This window comes from Papio anubis, chromosome 4 (genome assembly GCF_008728515.1).
Source record: "Papio anubis isolate 15944 chromosome 4, Panubis1.0, whole genome shotgun sequence".
NCBI lineage: Eukaryota > Metazoa > Chordata > Mammalia > Primates > Cercopithecidae > Papio > Papio anubis.
Genome location: NC_044979.1, coordinates 169,083,459 through 169,104,177, shown reverse-complemented (window position 1 = coordinate 169,104,177; position 20,719 = coordinate 169,083,459). Strand labels below are relative to the sequence as shown.

The window sequence follows — 20,719 nt, the reverse complement described above, 5'->3', positions numbered from 1 at the left end:
TTAATGACATCTATTATCAATTGAAAATATTACAATAGGATAAAAAGCTCATTTCGCCAAAAACACAAGAGTATATTAAGCTTGTAATCAAGGGGAACAGAATATATTGACAGTGGCAGGCTGGCATAAGGCTAGCCAATAACAAGTTCCAATATATGAAACAGTGTGGTATTTCTGGATCCTAGCAGCAATATTTTAGCATCTCCCCCCTCCCACCCACACCAAAAAAATAGTAGTAAAACAAAGCCCCAAAAAAGCCTCAATTGAAAAGATCAAACTTTTAAAAACAAAAATAAGTGTGTTTAAAATATATATGTTACTGCCAAAACCCGAACCGCAGGAAGAACTGATAATGGCCGGCCATTATCGCCAATGGCTGGTACCAAACAGCCAAAACCCGAAATGTTGATGCGAAAGAAGTTCCTTTCAGGCAATGGCCAGCTATTCTTATTAATTTCCAAGCTCCGGTGGCAAAAGATCATTTCTGAAGATTGTCTGTGTCTTTGCGTATATGCAGTATACTCGTGGCGATCAGTGAACGCGTCGTGAATGGAAACGAAACTGTAGGCGAGCTTCTGCGTGTTGCTCACTCAACACCTCCTCCATTCAAACGAACCGTCCCACTCCTCAGTCAGTTTGGCTTCTAAAACTGGAAAGCAAAAGTAATGGGAAGTAACTTTTAGCTAGCGGAGCTTAGCCATCCCGGATAATGGCCTGCTAAACAGAGCTTCTGCCGCTGCCACATCTGTATTTCGGGTTTTGGCCACTCGGTGCCAGCCATTATCAGTTCTGCCCACAATTCGGGTTTTGGCACGCTCCAGAGTCAACATCACTGGAATAATCCATTTAAGAATGAAAACAAATTCTGTCTAGCTTACCTCAGTTAGTTCTTCTATAGTAGCTCCTCCTGACTTTTTAGCAACTTTCTCTTCTATAGTAGGTGGAGGTGCAGGCTTTAGGTTTGGCGGTAAAGGGACACCAGCCTTAGCACACATGGCAGCTGCATTAGCTTTGGCTATTTCAAGTAATTGAGCCTTATCTGTAAAAAGAAAAATACAAGCTGCAGTTTTCCTAAAAGGCTGTACATTTTGTATCACCAAAAGTCTAACATACTAACAAAACTAAAGGCATCCTAGATCCACTGAAGAACTTGGGTATCTAATAAAAAAGAAAAAAAAAGGAAAAAACTGTAGGCATCAATATTCTGCTCTATTATACCTGTGATCAAACCACTGGCTCAAAGTTTTTAAGCAGTGGCCTCATTCAAAGAATTGAGTCCACATATTGAGTTTCCCATTTGCATATTACAATACGTTACTACACAACTATAATGATCACCCTACTACACATACTCTAAGATATAAACCTGCCAAAGCCAATTTTATTTCACAAAATTATCACGACCCTACTCTCTTTCTAATCTGACACCTTAAATCACTCTTTGAGCCCCAGTTAAAGTGCCTCTTTTTTTTTTTTTTTTTTTTTTTTTGAGACAGAGTCTCACTCTGTTGCCCAGGCTGCAGTACAGTGGCGCCATCTTGGCTCACTGCAACCTCCACCTCCCGGGTTCAAGCGATTTTCCTGCCTCAGCCTCCCGAGTAGCTGGCACTACAGGCGTGTGCCACCATACCCAGCTAATTTTTTGTATTTTTAGTAGAGACGGGGTTTCTCCATGTTGGCCAGGCTGGTCTCGAACTCCTGACCTCAGATGATCCACCCGCCTCAGCCTCCCAAAGTGCTGGCATTACAGGCATGAGCCACCGCGCCCAGCGTAAGTGCCACCTCATCCAACAAGTTGTCATTAAGTCAGAATTAACATTCCTTTTCCCACTGCATTCCTAAAGTACCTCACCTCTATCAGTATTATAGCAATTACATTCTGTTCTTTCTTAGTGTTACTATTTGGTAAGAGAGACATATATGCATTTTACCCATATCTCCTCCACCAACTTGTAATCACTTGAGGAATTACATCCTGTTCCACTGCTGTGAATAAAAAAGAACTCAGAAAACTTCTGTTGAACTGAATGCAGATTCTCCCTTTTTACTCTTAACCTCTTTTTCTTTAGTCAATCCTGGCCTAGAAATGTCCAGTATACTGGGATAAGGATAAATCATCCATACATATTATAGGTAATCATGCATATCAATCAAGTTTTAATCACCTCTGTACACTACTTAAAATCAGGGGAAATTAGAGCAGTTATTTTTAAAGTAAAGCAGAACGGGTTATTAAAAAATCACTCTGATCTAAAATATTTAACTTTATTTAGCTAGTATCACCTACCCAGTTAAATAACCCCCACATGCAGAATTCCCTACTCACTTCCATTACCAACTATACCAATCGGAATTACCTTCACTAACATTTAACAGTCCTATAATGCCATTTTAAGATATGTTAACTTATTTAAAAAGGAACATTGTAATTTTAGGCTTATTTGCAAGGATGTGAACACATAAAATAACAATCTGAGCATACACTTAGCTTGTTTTTAATTTAGCTAGAGTTCTACATCTGCTTCTGCTTTCCATTTTTAGCTATGGCAAGATAACTGAAACAAAATAAAACATTCAAGTATGGAAACACCTTGATTCTACTATACTCCGACACAGGACTTTTTAACTCTAATTTCAATACACTGATCCCAGTACTTCCTAAATACAGTACCATTTAATCATAAAAACTTAAAGACAGAAACATTGATCCTAAACCAGTAAGTAAATATTTCACTTGACTCAAGATCAGAAAAAATTAAGGTTTAAAACATTTTCTACCACCATCCCATTAAATTTTAAAATGACTCACCCAAATCTGTCAGACGTTTGGGTGATCTGCCTCGTTCAGAAGACCTGGATCTTTTACGACGGATGGGAGATCTGCTAAACCTTCTTCTCAAGGGTGTTCTTGATCGCCTTAATCTGACTGGTGAAATACTGAAGCTTCGTCGTCTTACCACAGACCTCGATCTTCTCCGGCGGCTTGGGGTGCGGCTCCGACGGCTGGGGGTGCGGCTCCGGCGGCTGGGGGTACGGCTTCGACGGCTGGGGGTGCGGCTCCGGCGGCTGGGGGTACGGCTGCGGCGGCTTGGGGTGCGGCTCCGGCGGCTTGGGGAAATGCTAAAGCTCCTTCTCCTACCCACAGATCTAGACCTTCGTCGACGACTTGGAGTATGACTCCGACTCCGGCGACTTGGGGTTCGACTTCGAGCTCTAACTGTCTTTCGGTTATCCCTGGAGCTTGATCTTTTTCTTTTCCTTTCCCTAGACTTGGATCTGTGCTTTGGAGATCTTTTGCGCTTCTCTTTTGATACAGATCGTCTTCCTCTAGACTTTGATCTTGATCTGCTGCTTCTCCTCCTGCGTCTTGAACGTGACCGTGAACGTGTTTGAGAGCGATGAGACTTGGACTTAGATGATCTCTTCCTTGCCCGAGAACGAGATTCACTGGTACGCTTGCGTGATTTGTGTTCAGAAGACTTGGAACGCTTACTTCGAGATCTTAATGAAGAGTCTCTTTTCTTCTCTTTCTCACCCTTATCGCGGTTCTTATTTTTCTTGCTTTTTTCATGAGTGTCCTTAACTTTTACAAAAATTTCATAATCATCTTTTTCCTCTGAAGACGACTCTGAAGCTCTTTCTGGCATACTACTTACAACTGGGCTGGCAGCAGATTTGTCACGTCCAACATCACTTGCAAGTAAAGGTCCTTCAATGCCAGCTCTAAGGCTTGTAAGACGTTCCATGTCCTTAGGAAGTAATGGTCTCACTAAATCTGCTTCATTAATATCCTCAATATTGGCAGAAAATCCTGAATCAGACAGTGTCTCTTTAGGAGGGGGAGGTACTTCTTTTTCTCCTCCACTACTTTCTTTAGGGCTGAGCAGAGCTGCTAACGTCTGGTCACTCTCTTTTACAGGTAATGGTTCTTCTGTATCCTTACTAACAAGGTTATTATTAGATGGTAAATCAAGATGAATATCTTTAGCAGGCAAAGGCCCTTCAATGTCAGCTTCACTACCACCACTAGGACTGGTGGAAATTACCATGTCATGTTCAGTATCTTGAGTAGTTAAAGATACATCAATATCATATTTATTAACTGAACTGAGAGTAGATGTTGTGATAAATTCAATACCCTTACTAGTTCCTGTTGCATCAGGTTCCAGAGCAAGAGGACCAGTAGAAGATAGAGTTTCTCCTGCATCAGCTTCACTAACACCAGGGTAGGTATCCAATACTGTGCACTGTTTAGTCTCACTGGTGGGCAAAATTTTCTCTTCACCAATTTCCCCAACAGGACTAGTACTAGCAGCACACACTGTATTATGTTCCATTTCTTTAGCAATTAAATGATTATTTATATTAAGGTCTATATTTATACCATGTTCACTTTCATAAGAGTCACTCTTCAGGTGTACCTCAGCATGTGGCTCTTCACCTGAATGCAAAGGAATCTCCTGCATGCCAATCTCTGGAGCAAGATTTTGATCACCAGAGGGTAGATTAATTCCTTTCATAACATGTGATGACATGATACTAGATTCCAGTATCATTGGTGTGGACTCTATAGCCACCTCAGTTGGTATTACTTGAGTCTGCTCTGAGACAGTGACAGCAGGCTCTGAAACTGTCACAGTAGACTCCTGGACAGAAACAGATGGTTCTGAAACAATCATAGAAGGTTGAAGGACTGACACCGCTGGTTCCAAGACAGGCACAGAAGGCTCCAGCACAGAAACAACTGGCACAGGAATGGTAATATAGTCTGGCTCAGCAACAACAGGAGGCTCCGGGACAGTCACAACCGAAGGCTCCAGGACAGTCACAGTCGAAGACTCCAGGACGGTCACAGTTGAAGACTCCAGGACGGTCACAGCCGAAGACTCCAGGACAGCCATAGCCGAAGACTCTGGAACAGCCATGGCTGGAGGCTCCAGAATGCTCTCTGCCAGCACTGGAGTAGTTACTGCTGGCTCCAACAAGGATGTAGATACCTCTGAGGCAACATATCCTGAGGCTCTCATGGATTCAAATGTTTCTGCTGTCTCTGACAAAACAGGAGGCTCTGATGCTAGCACAGTTGGTTCAGCTGACATTGTGGGAGTTTCAGACACCATACAAGTCACTGGTCTCTCTGGAACAACTTCATGTTCTTCTGCTACTACCGCAGACTCTACAGGTGTTGATGTAATTGAAGATTCTGGCTCTGGCGGTGGTTCTGGAACAGTCACAGAAGCCTCTGATACTAAAACTGAGGGATCTGATGCTGACATTGAATAATCAGTAGGCACTGCTGAAGGCTCTGAAATCTCACTTTGACTCACAGGAGGCTCAGGCTGCGATACAGACTCTTCAGAAGGTAATGATGGCACCTCTGCAGGCCACGTATTTTCAGCTGTTAATGCTGACTGCTCAGTGGGCAATGCTGGACCCTCTGGTGGTTCCTCAGGAGGCAACGGTGGTGTCATTGGTGGCTCCTCAGGTGGCAACGGTGGCATTGTTGGGGGCTCTTCAGGAGGCAAAGGTGGCACCATATATGCCTCTGTGTATGTGTCAGTGTAAGAATCGGTGTAAGAATCAGCAGCCATAGACATCATTGAACGATCAGCAGTATAAGATGACATCATAGATCGGTCAGCTGCAGAGTACGATGACATCATAGACCGGTCAGCAGCAGAGTATGACGACATCATAGACCGGTCGGCACCCATGGACATCATAGATCGATCAGCCATTGGGGACATCATGGAGCGTTCATAAGCTGACATCATAGAGCGTTCATAAGCTGACATCATAGAGCGCTCAGCCATAGGGGACATCATAGAGCGCTCGTAGGCTGACATCATTGAGCGCTCGTAGGCTGACATCATAGAGCGCTCAGCCATAGGGGACATCATAGACCGCTCATAAGACATCATAGAGCGTTCGTAAGATGACATCATGGAACGTTCTGCAGCATAGGACATCATCATAGAACGTCTAGATGCTAACATCAGGGGTCTAGGTGCTAACCTATATGGCCTGGGTGCTATTCTATAGGACCTGGGTGCTATCCTATAGGGTCTAGGTGACATCCTATAGGGATCAGGAGTTAGTCTGTAGGGATCATGGCCTAATCTATAAGGGTCCTGTCCTAACCTGTAAGCATCATGACCTAATCTATAGGGGTCATGGCCCAACCTATAGGGATCCTGAGCTAACCTGTAAGGATCCTGAGCTAACCTATAGGGATCAGGAGATTTTGAACCCAACATAGCAGAATCTTGGGTACTAGACGCTAACATCTGGGCATCCATGGTACCAGACGCTAACATCTGAGCATCCATGGTGCCAGAAGCTAACATTTGAGAGTCCATAGTGCCAGATGCTAACATCTGGGAATCCATTGAGCTAGTTGCTAACATCTGGGAGTCCATGGTGCTGGTTGCTAACATCTGAGAATCCATGGTGCTGGTTGCTAACATCTGGGAGTCCATGGAGCTGGTTGCTAACATCTGGGAGTCCATGGAGCTGGTTGCTAACATCTGGGAGTCCATGGGGCCATCAAGGGATCCACTCCTACTGTTACAGAAGTCTCCCCCACTAATGTAGTAGGCAGCTCCTGTGCTACCGTATTATAGGATTCCAGCGCTGTCGTCGAGGGCACCTCCAGGGACTGCGACACGGTCATCGTTGACAGCTCCGATGTTGTCACCACAGACTGAACAGAGATCTCCAGCGCCACAGTTGCCACAGGCTGCCCAGGCAACTCTGGCGCCCCAGGCTGCCCTGGCAACTCCAGCACCCCTGTTGCCAGAGGCTGCCCCAAAAGCTCCAGTGCTCCAGCTGCCCCAGACTGCCCCGAGAACTCCAGTGCCCCAGCTGCCATGAGCGGCCCAGGCAACTCTAGTGCCCCAGTTGCCACAGGCTGCCCCGACAACTCCAGTGCCCTAGTTGCCGAAGGCAGCCCTGGCAACTCTGGCACCCCAGTCACCGAAGGCTGCCCCGGCAACTCCAGCGCTGTTGTTGCCACTGGCTGTCCTGGCAACTCCAGCACCATCGTTGCCTCAGGCTGCCCCAGCAACCCTGTTGCCGTTGTCACCTCAGGATGCCCAGGATGTTCCACCGTTGTCATCCCCACAGGCTGCTCCAACTCTGTCGTCGTCACAGGTTGTTCGGTCAACTCCATTGCTACTGTTACCGCAGGCTGCTCTGGCAACTCTACTGCTGCTGTCACCAAAGGCAGCCCTGGCAACTCCTGTGCCATCACAGGTGGCTCTGGTACCTCCTGTGGTGGCTCCAACCCCATGGATGGTGCTGGAAGCCCTGGCAATTCCTGCGACAACTGTGGCACTGGTGTCACAGAGGGCCCTGGCAACTCAGGCACTGCTGTCGCAGGGGGCCCTGGCAACTCAGGCACTGGGGTAGAAAGGGGCCCTGGCAACTCTGGCACCGGGGTAGCAGAGGGCCCAGGTAACTCCAGCACTGGAGTCACAGGGGGCCCCTGCAACTCCGGCATGGAGGTCGCAGGTGGCCCCGGCAACTCCATCGCTGAGGCCACCGACGACTCCTGCAGCTCCAACGCTGTGGTCTTAGGCAGCTCCGGCAACTCCTGCGGTCTTGTCATGGATGAATCTGCAATCTCCGATGGTACGTCTACAGGCTGCTCTGGCAATCTTAGCGCTTCAATTGCAGATGACTCTGGAAAATCCATTGTTGTTGATGTGCTTGGCTCAGGGTACACCTCAGTAGGTGTCTCTGATGATACCACAAGGGTTTCTGAAGGCTCTAACACTTTTGCTACTGGGGGCTCTACCAACATGATCTTGGATGGCTCTGGAGATGTGCTCTCCACAGATTTCAGCACAGACTTCATCTGATACTCCACTGACATTGTTACGACTGGCTCAGATGACTTCAACACCACTGTTGTAGTAGGCACTGGTGCTGCTGCAAAGGAATCCAGAATCTTTGTCATGGATGGTTCTGGCGTTACTGCCACAGACTGCTCTGACTGCTCTGAGATTACTGATGTAGATGCAACTGACAGTTCTGCAGTTTTTGTAGCTGGCTTCAGAGTTTCTAAGATGTGTGGCTCTGGTACCTCCACTGATACTACAGGAGGTTCTAGCACAACTGCAGGGGATTCACTGGTCTCAGACAGGCCAAATGCTCTTGTAGGAAGCTCCAGCGCCATCGCTGAAGGTTCAGAATCAAACTTTAAAAAGGAATCAGATTCTAAATCTATGTTCCCATCATGATGAGATTTCGTCTTTGACTCAGATTCTTCTGGCTGTCTTTTATATTTTTTTTCCTTTTCTTTCTTCTTTTTCTTCTTTTTGTTTTTATGCTTTTTATGCTTCTTTGACTTTTTAGTGGGAATTTCATCAGTAGGATCTGTTTGTACAGATACACATCTACTTTTTCTGGAGGCCTCTTTCAAGTCTGAAAGTAATAGAAATTAATTTTGTCAGACATTCCCCAAACTAGACTTAGATTAAATTATATAAGCCCATATTTACATTCCATGTTAAAATACCGTAGTACAGGCCAGGTGCAGTGGCTCACACCTGTAATGTCAGCACTTTGAGAGGCTGAGGCAGGTGAATCACGAGGTCAGGAGTTCAAAACCAGCCTGGCCAGCATGGTGAAACCCTGTCTCTACTGAAAATACAAAAATTAGCCAGGCATGGTGACATGCACCTGTAGTCCCAGCTATTTGGGAGGCTGAGGCGGGAGAATCACTTGAACCTAGCAGGTGGAGGTTGCAGTGAGCTGAGATTGCACCACTGTACTCCAGCCTGGGCAACAGAGCAAGACTCTGTCCAAAAAAAAAAAACTCATAGTATAACACCTCACGTTAAATTAAAAGTTACCCAATAAACTATTTTTCATAAAACATCCTGGAGACTGCTACTTTTCTGATACTTCTTTCCACAACTAATGCCTGGTTTAAAAATAAATTATTAGTTTAACACCAAAACTTACTTTGAATTACATTAAGATATGTTTCACGAAATTCTATAAAATAATTATTTCCTCCAGCTCTCAAATTATAGCAAAATTACTTTTAAACTACTTTCGTCAAGCAATATATTTCATGTTATTAGTTGCTACCATTCCTATTAAAAATATCCACATAATATAATTTTTGCGATTAGTAACCCTTGTTTACACAGGAAGCAATATGGCACTGGCTCTGAAACAGACTGCCACTTTTGAATCCTCAATCATCACTACTAGGTTAATGGTCTTGGCCAAATTACTGACACACATGTTGTGTCTTCTAGAGTTAGAGGATAAAGTGAGTTAAAACATGCAAAGTACATCAAACAATGCCTGGCACAGAATAAGCTTTCAGCAAAGGTTAGTGATTGCTTCTACAGAGTATAAAAATATCTGAACAACAAATATAAAATATTCAGAGAACTCAAATTTTACCTTATTATGCCTATGTTGTCACATTCTAATAAAAATAACATTTTCCCCCAATACTATTCTAAAACCACTAATAAATAACTTTTTAAATGTTTCTATTTTAGAAAATACTGATTTTAGAGAGGAAATTCTTAGTCCTTAATTTATAACTTAAGAAGGTCTGAATTTACATACCCTAAACAGATGGGAGTATTCAACTTTAACAACCAAATGAGATTTATTTACTCTAATGCCAATATCAAATTAGATAAATCTTAGGGATCCCAAAAAAAAGCTCATCAGAAATCTGAGCCATTAAGACTACAGAAAAAAATAAATCAACAAATCAACACTTGACATAGGCCGAAGCAAAACTAATCATTTTCTATTGTTTCATAATACAAAATGTTAGCTAAGTTATACTTCAATCAAGGTTGTTAGAGTCATGAATCTAAGGATAGCTAAAGTCTGTGAGAGTCATGAACTTTATTTACTTTAGCACAGCTAAAGTTCCCCCCAAAAAAGAGAAGGACAAACCATATTACAAACTTGATTCCAGAACTAAATCAAGGTAATGACTGTTATTTTTGTGGCTAAATCCTTCATTTCTAAACAATGATTAATCAATTCCAAAAACAATAAATATTCAAGCAATGACTCCTCTTCATCCACTGCAGTTTAAGTGTGATGGATGTTTTTACGCAACTGTTTAATAAAAATGCATGCTCAAATTCCTGATACTAAGAAACTGAATCAAATAAACTGAAACTAAGTCAAAGATAAAAATTGTAATCTACCAGCAGAGCAAATAAGTACATCAATGTTTGTGTTTCAGTGGAAGTATGGAGAATTTAAACAAGCAAATCTTCATTAAATCAATTTTTAAAAAGCTTAAATTTACTTAATTTTTTTTTTTGAGACGGAGTTTCAAAAAATAAAAATAAAAATCTCAGCTCACTGCAACCTTCGCCTCCTGGGTTCATGCGATTCTCCTGCCTCAGCTTCCAGTAGCTGGGATTACAGACACCCACCACTACACCCGGCTAATTTTTGTATTTTTAGTGGAGATGGGGTTTCTCCATGTTGGCCAGGTTGGTCTCGAACTCCTGACCTCAGGTGATCCACCCACCTCAGCCTCCCAAAGTGCTGGGATTACAGGAATGAGCCACTGCACCCAGCCTGAAGTTTTTAATTTAATAAATATCGTAAATACTAAGGTCAAACACTAGTATTAACCTTCAAATTTCAAAAAAATCTTAAAAGAAAATTTTTGAGACAGTTAATTATCTCCAACTTACCTGGCTTATATCGTAGTTCTGTATCTAAGACCCCAGAAAGTACTTCCTCTATCTTCTGCACTATTTCTTCATTTGGTAGACTCCTGGCAGAGGCAGCTGCATCACCCGCCTGGTTTCCTTCAATGGGTGTATTTGTTTCACCATTCAGCTGGCCTTCATTCCTTCCACTTGACATGAAAAGTTATCGAAATTCATTAATATTTTGTCATACCATTAATAAAAAGAGTAATCCAATTAATTACAATAATCATATGTTGTACTGACGGTCAGACATTTTACCTTTTTCCTATTTTAGATATTCACCACTAATAATGCATCCTTAACAGGATCTACTTATATTTAGGACATTTCACTTTATACAATTAAAGTTTTCAGAACTATGAAAACTAAGAAAAACTCTTTAAAACAGGTTTCTAAGTATACTCTTATTTAAACAAAATAAATTCAGAAATCTAACTTTAGGCTTTTGGGTTGCCCATATATTTCTCTCAGGGGAGAAAAATTAATAAGAGCCCAGTCATAAATCAAAAGGCCTAACATTATGGTAGAAACCATGGCTACATTAAAGCCACACCTGTGCATAAATCACAATCACCATCAATAGTATCAAGGAACACAAAAGCTAGCCACAGGCACACTGAATAAAAAGGGTAACCTGTAACCTCTGTCCAGGCTTACATTGTTATTGAAATGCCACTAAACTTAAAAAGGAAAATAATTTATGTAATTTTTACACAATTATCAAGAACCGTGGTTTAAAAAACTCACATAAAACAAGTGGCATTTATACCAACAGTAAAAGCATAGATGGCTTAACACATTTTCCATTCACAGGGCCAGAGAAATCTTTAAATAGGTAAGAACATGTCATTCGCCCAGTAATTTCTACTATTTTCGTGTGACTTTGCAAAATTTTGAAAAATCAAATAATTTCAGCAACAGTTTGATTTTAACTTCAATTTTAGCTAAATGAAAACACATAAAACAATTATGCTTCACTACCTGATAAAAGTCTGAATGATGAAAAACCAAAAAAAATTCAGGAGTTACCTAAATGTTATCAAGGAACATCTGGTTTTCTAATACAATGAATTGTATAATTATAATTATATTAATTAACATTTATTGACTACTAGCTAGTGTCATACTGTTCTACATTAACTCATTTAATCCTAACACAACTCTAAGATCACCACTATTATTCTTTTATAAATGAAGAAACTTAGCTGAAGGTCACACAGCTACTAAGAGGTGAAGCTGGTACTCAAACCAGAGGCCATATTCTTACACACCATCTATAACAGAAGTTTGATAACTTGTTTTAACTATCTGTCAGCCTCAATACTCTAATTTACATAAAAGCAGATGAGAAAAAAAATAGCTCACTGAAATGGCAAATAATCAAAAACTTGTTTGCAGACTGATAATGCATTGTGTGTTGCTTGAAGAGAAACTGCATATTCCTCTAGTAATAAAGTGCTTTGTCTACTATTATTTTTAGATATTCTTTTCTGTAGCACTTTATTTTACAATTTTCCTAAGCACTTATACATAATTATGACAAATCTGAAAATCAGAAAAGTAATTATGGTTTTAAAAGTTAATCTACAAGGAAGTAATGATTTCATCTTAAAGCTACCAACTGTTAACTGCATTTACTGAAAAGCAATGAAAATTTCAAACCACCTAAATATGCAACAATATATTCCTACAACGGGATTCTATGCAGCCATGAAGAAGTCCAAAAGACAGAATGGGAGGGACAAACTTGTTAACAACGTATTAGCTGGAAAAATGATCAATACAAGATGATCACATATCACACAATACATGGGGGGGAAAATGACATAAGAATATCAATAATGTGAGTTTTTTCTTTTCTTTTTCATTTCTTCTATATTCTCTATAATAAAACACTCATTTTCTAAAGGAAAGACTAGCTTTTAAAAGCTACAAAAACACAGCTTGTTAAACTAAGCAAACAACTACTTAAAGCATCCAGCAAGATTTGTCAGGAAAATTATATTCTCTAAGCTCGGGTCTCTTCTCATCCTAAAACACTACTAGCAATATCACAGATATTTAAAAAGCAATGTGAGTGGATCTATTTCCACTTAAAAAACAAAACATTCTGCAAAAGTGATGATTCTAGCAATAATACATCATTGCCCTAATAATCCTGTATTACTTTGGGCACTTACAACTGGTTTTCGGCCCATTTTCAAATTCACGTACTGCTCTTGCACTCAACTTTTAAAATACAATTAAAAACATTCGAACTCGGAACATTTACGTTTCAAGATCTCTTTCCTACCTCTGTACTTTAAAGAACTGAGTATCTTATACAAAGCTAATACCGAAAGACAACCGCTGAACATGATACACTATTTTCCTGACTAAACAACCATTTCTTTAACAACCTCTTCGCCTTCAAATTTTGTGAAGCCAAGCGCAAATTATGTAAAGTCTACCAGCAACGACAAAAATAGCGTGTCAACTGGGGCAGGGGTAGCAAGAAAATAACAGACCTACACACAAAGTCCACTTTCACTTGCTGTAATTAATCACCACCATTTCAAAGTCCCCTTCCATCGTCATCTCGAGTATTTTAACAAAGTAACAAATATTAGTTTGAGTTAGTTTTAATTGAAACATTTAACTATTAGAACGGCTGATAGACACTACAGGACACTAGGCTCCGAATAATCTTATTAATAGATCCAGACCCCCAAGCGCTCTGAAGCTCGCAATAATAAAGAGGATTTAAGATTACTCAAGAAACGGCCGTTAGAGACCCTTTCCGGTCATAGGCACCGGCCGGCAAAATCCGCGGAGGCGGAGAGGGGGAGGGGATACGCGGCGGCGGAGGAGGAGCTGAGGAAGGAACTAGGCCCGTCCCTGGCGGACAACCGGGCCTACGAGTAGCTAAACGGCAGGGGAAACCAAACAGGGGAGAAGGGTGAGCATCTTAACTCGGTTCTAAAACAGGGACTCTGGGGTTACCTCGGAAAAGGCGAAGTTCCTCGAGGGGAAAGGAGGGAGCGGCTGGGGGGGCGGTTGGGGGGGGGGCCCGGAAAATGGATCCCAGGCCCAGGCGGGGCCTGAGCCGAGGAACGACGGCGTCTCCGAAGAAAGATGCCAAAGAAGGCTAGGTGAGGCCCTAACGGTCCACTGGGAGCAGAAGAATCTGGGAGGCGTTTACCTGGAAAGCTCCTGTTGAATTTCCCGGAATTTGCTGACCACGAAAGACCTAAAAATCTGCTCGATGTTGGTCGCCATGGCGTCCGCTCCGTTCTCTCAACTCCTCCTCGCTAGTCCTCCAGGCTCCCAGCATGCCTCGGGAGGAGGCGCAGCGGCCAATTCGGTCTCTCGCCTTTCTGATTGGCTCCAAAGGGAACGCCCGGTCCGGCCCGCTCCACCGAGGGACCAATCAGTGAGCACGGCCCTGCTCTCCTCCGCTGTTTCTGAGCGGCTGGGGTAGAGGTGCTGACGTTTGCGCCGCGCACGACTATGTCCGCCATGTTAGTGTCTGACGCAGGCGCCATTACAGGAGCCGTCTCTCTTGAGGCGACTGTGTCCGCCTAAGTTGTCAGTACCCAGCAGTGTTTGGAAGCCTTAAGAGGCTTGCTAAGCGCCTGAGATTAAAGGCCAGGAGGAAGAGGAGCAAGAAGGGCAACCCAGTGTTTAACATAGGGCTTCCAGGCGCTCGCAGGTGGCGCCAAGTTCAGTTTCGACAGGGATATGCATCCGGGAGAAAATTTTTCAGCCCCCGCCCCCGCTGGGATGCGAAGGAAGAACTCGCTGTAGCCCTGTGTCTCCCCCAGTGCGTCGTATAACCAGCCTCATTTTAGGCCGGATGTCCTAAGTGACCGGCATTCAAAGTCTGGTTTATTTTACTCTCATCAGGAGTCAGGCGTGTCACGAGATTTTTCCGCGGTAGCTGGTCAGCTCTGACTCGTGAGCGGTGCACAATTGGCTAAGAATGGGTTTAGCATTTTGGCGCTCCCCCTCGGAGCTCCTGGAAACACTGCGTGGCACCCCATACCACTGTCACATTATAAACGTGCTAGGGCTTGGGTGTCTTGGCTGGGGAGCAGTCAGGCCGCGCCCAGGGCGGGAGGGAATCGCTAGATTCTCGTCGCGGAGACCCAGGGCCGCGCGGACCAATGGGGCAGGGAAGCCGCCGCGGGGCGGGGCGGTGAGGGGCGGTGCCGAGCTGGTCCCGCGCTGGTCCCGCGCCGGTCCCAGTGGGCCCACTTCCGGCGAGCGGGTGAGCTGGAGCCAGGTGGCAGCCTGGTGTCGGTGCGTAAAGCCCCCTCAGCTTTTACACAGAGCGCGCTTAGGCTTTGGTTTGGGGATTTAAGATCGGGAACTGAGTGAAACCGTAGAAACTGGTTTGTAGAAATTTTCGTGTTGTTTGTAAATGCGGTGGGTGGGGGTTGACCATGTGCTTTTCACTTGTTACTGTTAGGCGAAGTTTCTGTTTGCTCTTTTACTCTTCCTGTTTTCTAAGATGTCAAGGCCTTTTTGTGTCTTTATGCATTTTTAGAACATAACCCTAAATTGGTGTACTTTGTCAGATTTTCTCTTTATGCACCCGTTGTCTCTAACAGATTACTTGGTTAATTTTGTAATTGGTTTCTGCTTTATTCTCCGTATCCTCCGATGTGGCTTTATTTGCCTGTCTTATTCTCTTTGTGTTACCCATTCTGATGAATGAGGCCCAAGGTTAGTGAAGTCCCCCAGAGTCTCCCTGCTAGTGTGGGGCAGGGTTTCTACCCAGGCCAAGGCGCTGTGTGTGACTCTGGAGCCCAGGCGTCCTCACTACTGGGTCGTAACGCTGTTTTTATTAAACAGGAGAATTTTCCCACTCTACTAGTATATTCAAACTAAAGATGTAACATTTGCTCTAGATTTAAACATCTGTTTGTTTCTGGCCGTATGTGATATAATCCCAGCACTTTGAGAGGCCAAGGTGGATTGACCACTGGAGGTCAGGAGTTTGAGATCAGCCTGGCCAACATAGTGAAACCCCGTCGCTACTAAAAATACAAAAATTGGCCAGGCGTGGCGGCGCACTCCTGTAATCTCAGCTACTTGGGAGGCTATGAGGCAGGAGAATCGCTTGAACTCGGGAGGCTGAGGTTGCAGTGAGCCGAGATCACGCCACTGCCCGGCAGCCTGGTCGACAGAGCGAGACTCTGTCTAAAAAAAAAAAACAAAAAACTGTTTATTTTAGATACGCATGGCAAGTAAAATGTGTTTTCCCATTACACTAAAATAGCTTTTCCTTCCGAGACTGTAATTTAACAGGGTTTTTTTTCCTTTCTCAAATTTTTAATGATCATCGTTTCACTTGAGAGAATCTGAAGCAAAATTGTTTCTGTTAGGCTCTACCCCCTCTTACCTGTGTGACCTCCAGCAAGTTATTTACCTATCCGGGCCTCCTTGTCTTATCTGCAAATATGTGATAGTCATAGTATATCCTTCATAGGATTCTTTCATGACAAGCATTTTACCCTGCCCAAGGTAAGTGCTCAAAAAATGTTAGTTGTATATATTGTCAGCTTACATTTTTCTTAATATATGTAATCTCAACATCATCAAAAGAAGTTTTCAATTTTCTTTTTCTGTTACCAGTTTGCCTTGTGGTAAGTAAATGTAACAAGTTAACATTTACTACTGCTGAGTGCTAGATTGTGCTTATTTATAAATACCATTTCAGTTAATCTTCTAGGTTACACTGCTGTTGTATCCATCCTTCTAAGTCTCAGGTGCCAGAACTAAAGCGAAATGAGTTGTAATTTGATTTTTGCCTTCTCTCTCAGTTTTCTAGCATATTGCACTATTTGAATTAGGAATCAGCAAACTATGGCCCACATACCAAATCCTGCTGCTGCCTGCTTTTGTACAGCTCACCAGATATGAATGATTGAGAAGAAGAACAGGAAATAAATGAGGTTTTTGTGACATGTGAAAATTTTATGAAATTCAAATTATAGTCTCCGTACCTAAAGTTGTATTGAAAGCGAGTCATGCTTATTTGTTACAAACCTTTGATGGTTTCCTACTACTTAAAGTACTGATAGGCAACAGTGACCTCTGACCCACTGCCTGTTTATGGGTCAATTAAGTTTTCCTGGACATTGGCACATTGATTCATTTATGTATTATATTTGGTTGCTTTCCTGCTAAGGTGGCTGAGTCGGGTAGTTTGACAGAACCATGTGGCCCTTTTTGTGTAAAGTTGCTTACCCGTTTTCAGTATATCCTTCAATTTATGATAATCTGATTATCGTTAAGATTTCAAGGTTTAAAAATTGATACTTTGTAATACATTTTGAGTCTAAAACATGAAGATTCATTTCATAAGTAAGGCATGATGATTATTAAATCTTTTTGAAGTGAAGCCCAGAGAAGGGAGATTATCACATAAGGAGCTGAGAGTCATCATTTGACTCCTTAACCTAGCTCTCTAGGCCAGCCTGCCTTCTTTTTGAAATACCTCCCTTACCCTTGTGACCACAGTCATATTTCTCAAATTATCAATCCCAGTTTTTCAAAAATGAATCATTGGATGAAAATGTAATTTGTATGAGTACAAATGATTACTTAAATTATATTTACAAATCTGGATTTCTTTCTTTTTTTTTTTTTTTTTTGAGATGGAGTCTTGCTACGTTGCCCAGGCTGGAGTGTAGTGGCGTGATCCTGGTTCACTGCGATTTCTGCCTACTAGGTTCAAGCAATTCTCCTGCCTTGGCCTCCTGAGTAGCTGGGATTTACAGGCACCCGCCACCATGCCTGGCTAATTTTTATATTTTAGTAGAGATGAGGCTCTGCCATGTTGGCCAAGGCTGGTCTCAAACTCCTGACCTCAATGATCCACCCGCCTCGGCCTCCCAAAGTGCTGGGGTTACAGGCATGAGCCCCCATGCCCATCCCTGGGTTTCTAAAATGTGCATCCTAAGATACCAACTGTGGTTTTCTTTCTGCAGGTTTCATTTTCCTTTGGAATTTCTGCTTTACAGACAGAGCAATGGCAGCCCGAGTACTTATAATTGGCAGTGGAGGAAGGGAACATACGCTGGCCTGGAAACTTGCACAGTCTCATCATGTCAAACAAGTGTTGGTTGCCCCAGGAAACGCAGGCACTGCCTGCTCTGAAAAGATTTCAAATAACGGTAATCATGTTTTAAAGTGGGGAGTAATTGTTACGATTTGTTATTAATGGTATGCTGTCAACCATATCTGTGCTTTATGATAATAAAGATAGGCCGGGCACAGTGGCTCATGCCTGTAATCCCAGCACTTTGGGAGGCCGAGACGGGTGGATCATGAGGTCAGGAGATCCAGACCATCCTGGCTAATACAGTGAAACCCCGTCTTTACTAAAAGTACAAAAAATTAGCTGGGCGTGGTGGCGGCTCCTGTAGTCCCAGCTACTTGGGAGGCTGAGGCAGGAGAATGGTGTGAACCCAGGGGGCGGAGCTTGCAGTAAGCCGAGATCACGCCACTGCACTCCAGCCTGGGCGACAGAGCAAGACTCTGTCTCAAAAAATAAAATAAAATAAAATGTAGATTGCTATTCAGGGTTGAGTGCTTTCCTTGACCTTAAAATTTATTTGGTAATTTGAATGCTTGTCATATGTTATAAACTTAAGGTAACCTATTGTTCAGAATATGGCATTTCCTTATCTTAAACTGTTGTAAACCTGATAAAACACATCCATTGGAAAAGTAATAAGTGCCTAATACAGATTAAAGGCATTTTTGATGTGTATTTTTGTACATGAAAAGTTTAGTATTGCTATTAAATACAACTTTCTGGCCACGTGCAGTGGCTCACACCTATAATCCCAGCGCTTTGGGAAGCCAAGGTAGAAGGGTTTCTTGAGCCCAGGAGTTTGAGACCAGCCTGGGCAACGTAGTGAGACCCGATCTCTACAAAAAAAATACAAAAATTAGCCAGGCATGGTGGTGCCCATCTGTAGTGCCAGCTACTTCGGAGGCTGAGGTGGGAGGATTGCTTGCACCCAGGAGGTCAAGACTGTAGTGAGCTGTGATCTTGCCACTACACTACAGCCAGGGCAACAGAGTAAGAGAGACCGTGTCTCAAAAAACAAAGTTTTTAATAGTTGTAACTCTAATAGATAGATCTCAACCCTTATCTCTCTCTCTCTTTTTTTTTTTTTTTTTTTTTTTTGAGACAGAGTCTCACTCTGTCACCCATACTGGCGTGTAGTAGCATGATCTCAGCTCACTGCAACCTCTGGCTCCTGAGTTCAAGCGATTCTTCTGCCTCAGTCTCCCGAGTAGCTGGCACATGCCGCCACACCTGCCTAATTTTTTGTATTTTTGGTAGAGACCGGGTTTCACTATGTTCATCAGGCTGGTCTCCAACTCCTGACCTCAGGTGATCTGCCCGCCTCGGCCTCCCAAAGTGCTGGGATTACAGGCATGAGCCACCGTGCCCGGCCTCCACCCTTATCTCTTAATTGACAAAAATGAAAAAATGGTCAGTTCATATCCTACATTAAGCTTGTCAGTGGCTTCAGAAACTCCTCAGTACTCTAATAATACTTAGAATAAAACTCAAACTCCTTTCCATGCCTTACAAAGCCCTTCGTGCAGTCTGTGTTCTGCCTGCTCTTCCAGCCTGATCTTTTATATCCCTTTTTCTCTTTTCAGTGTACCCTATCAATGCTGTCCTACCAGTTTCCCAAGCAGAAGCTTGCTGCCTTGGACTTTATATTTGTTCCCACCCTTTACCATGACTGTCTCATTATTCAGAGTTCCACTAAAATGTTAGCCTCCTTAATTATATCTCTCCTACAGTTTCCTACTAAAAGCAAGTGTCCATCACCATTTCATTTGTTTATGATCATGAATATCTGTGTTTGTTTTTACCTCACTATTGTCTGTGTCCTATGTTCTTTTCCCCCACTAGAATATAATCTCTAGAATGTAAGCTCCATGAGGGCAAGGAACTTGTCTGTCTTGTTTTGCATGGTGTACACAGTGCTTAGTTCCCTATGTGGCACATAGTATTTATGGAAAAAAGAGCATGGACCTAGCAAGCCACAAACTGTGAGAGAATAGTGGCATGTATATAAGACCAAAAAGAATAAGAAAAAGACAAATTAGAAAATACCTCCTTTTCTGGGATCTTAGTTCTAGGGGTGAGGTATTATATCTGTTTATTAGAGAATTGGGACAGTTTATGTGCAATTGAGGTCATACAGGCCAGCCCGTCAAAATCTCTTAAGATTGTCATGAGACTACTACAAGTAGTCTTGTAAGACTACTAAGAGACCTCTTCCTCTTGTTGCCCTCTTCTATACTGATATAGTTGACCCTGCTCAGCCTAGTTGTGTTCAGGACCACTAATCCAAAGTGCATGGTACTCCATCCTAATCACAGTCAGGTAGTTGCTACAGATTGAGGACCCTACCTTTTCTGGACTTGGACCCTATACAGTAGTCACCAGCCTATCCACAATTTCACTTTCCACAGTTTCAGTTACCCACAGTCAGCTGTAGTCCAAAAATATTCAATGGAAAATTTCAGAAATAATTCATAAATTTTACATTGCACACCAGTCTAGCATAGCATGATGAAATTTTGTGCCGTCCAAACTGATAGGTGAATCTTGTTGTCCAGCATATCCATGTTGTTACTTAGTCACCCTGTCGGTTATCAGATTGACTATCATGTTATCTCAGTGCACGTGCTCAGGTAACCCTGTTTTACTTAATAATGGCTCCAAAGCTGATGCTGGCATATAGTTATAATTGTTCTATTTTAGTATTAGTGATAGTTAATCTCTTACTGTGCGTAATTTGTAAATTAAACTTTATCATAGGTATTTATATATAGGAAAAAACATACTATATATAGGGTTCAGCACTGTGGTTTCAGGCATCCACTGGGGTCTTAGAATGTGTCTTCCAAGGATAAGGAGGGACAAGTGTACCTCACAAATATCGCTTCTTGCACTCTACCAATGGCAGAGTGTTTGC

General features: G+C 42.8%; 2 protein-coding genes across 10 annotated transcripts in view; one reads left to right on the top strand and one right to left on the bottom strand.

The window, feature by feature from the left end:
• The window catches only part of SON (SON DNA binding protein), a gene marked incomplete in the record, with an annotated part of 32,513 nt that extends 18,537 nt beyond the window's left edge, over window positions 1-13,976 (bottom strand). The window contains 5 exon segments of the mRNA NM_001169043.1: window positions 879-1,039; window positions 2,810-6,536; window positions 6,539-8,427; window positions 10,698-10,864; window positions 13,900-13,976. Coding sequence (NP_001162514.1) covers window positions 879-1,039; window positions 2,810-6,536; window positions 6,539-8,427; window positions 10,698-10,864; window positions 13,900-13,976 — 6,021 coding nt within the window.
• GART (phosphoribosylglycinamide formyltransferase, phosphoribosylglycinamide synthetase, phosphoribosylaminoimidazole synthetase) overlaps window positions 13,567-20,719 on the top strand; it is a 40,079-nt gene continuing 32,926 nt past the window's right edge. The window contains exons 1-2 of one of the 9 annotated variants that reach the window (XM_009202304.4): window positions 13,567-13,656; window positions 17,696-17,881. In XM_009202304.4, coding sequence (XP_009200568.2) covers window positions 17,737-17,881 — 145 coding nt within the window. In that variant the 5' untranslated portion in view covers window positions 13,567-13,656; window positions 17,696-17,736. 9 annotated transcript variants of the gene reach the window in all.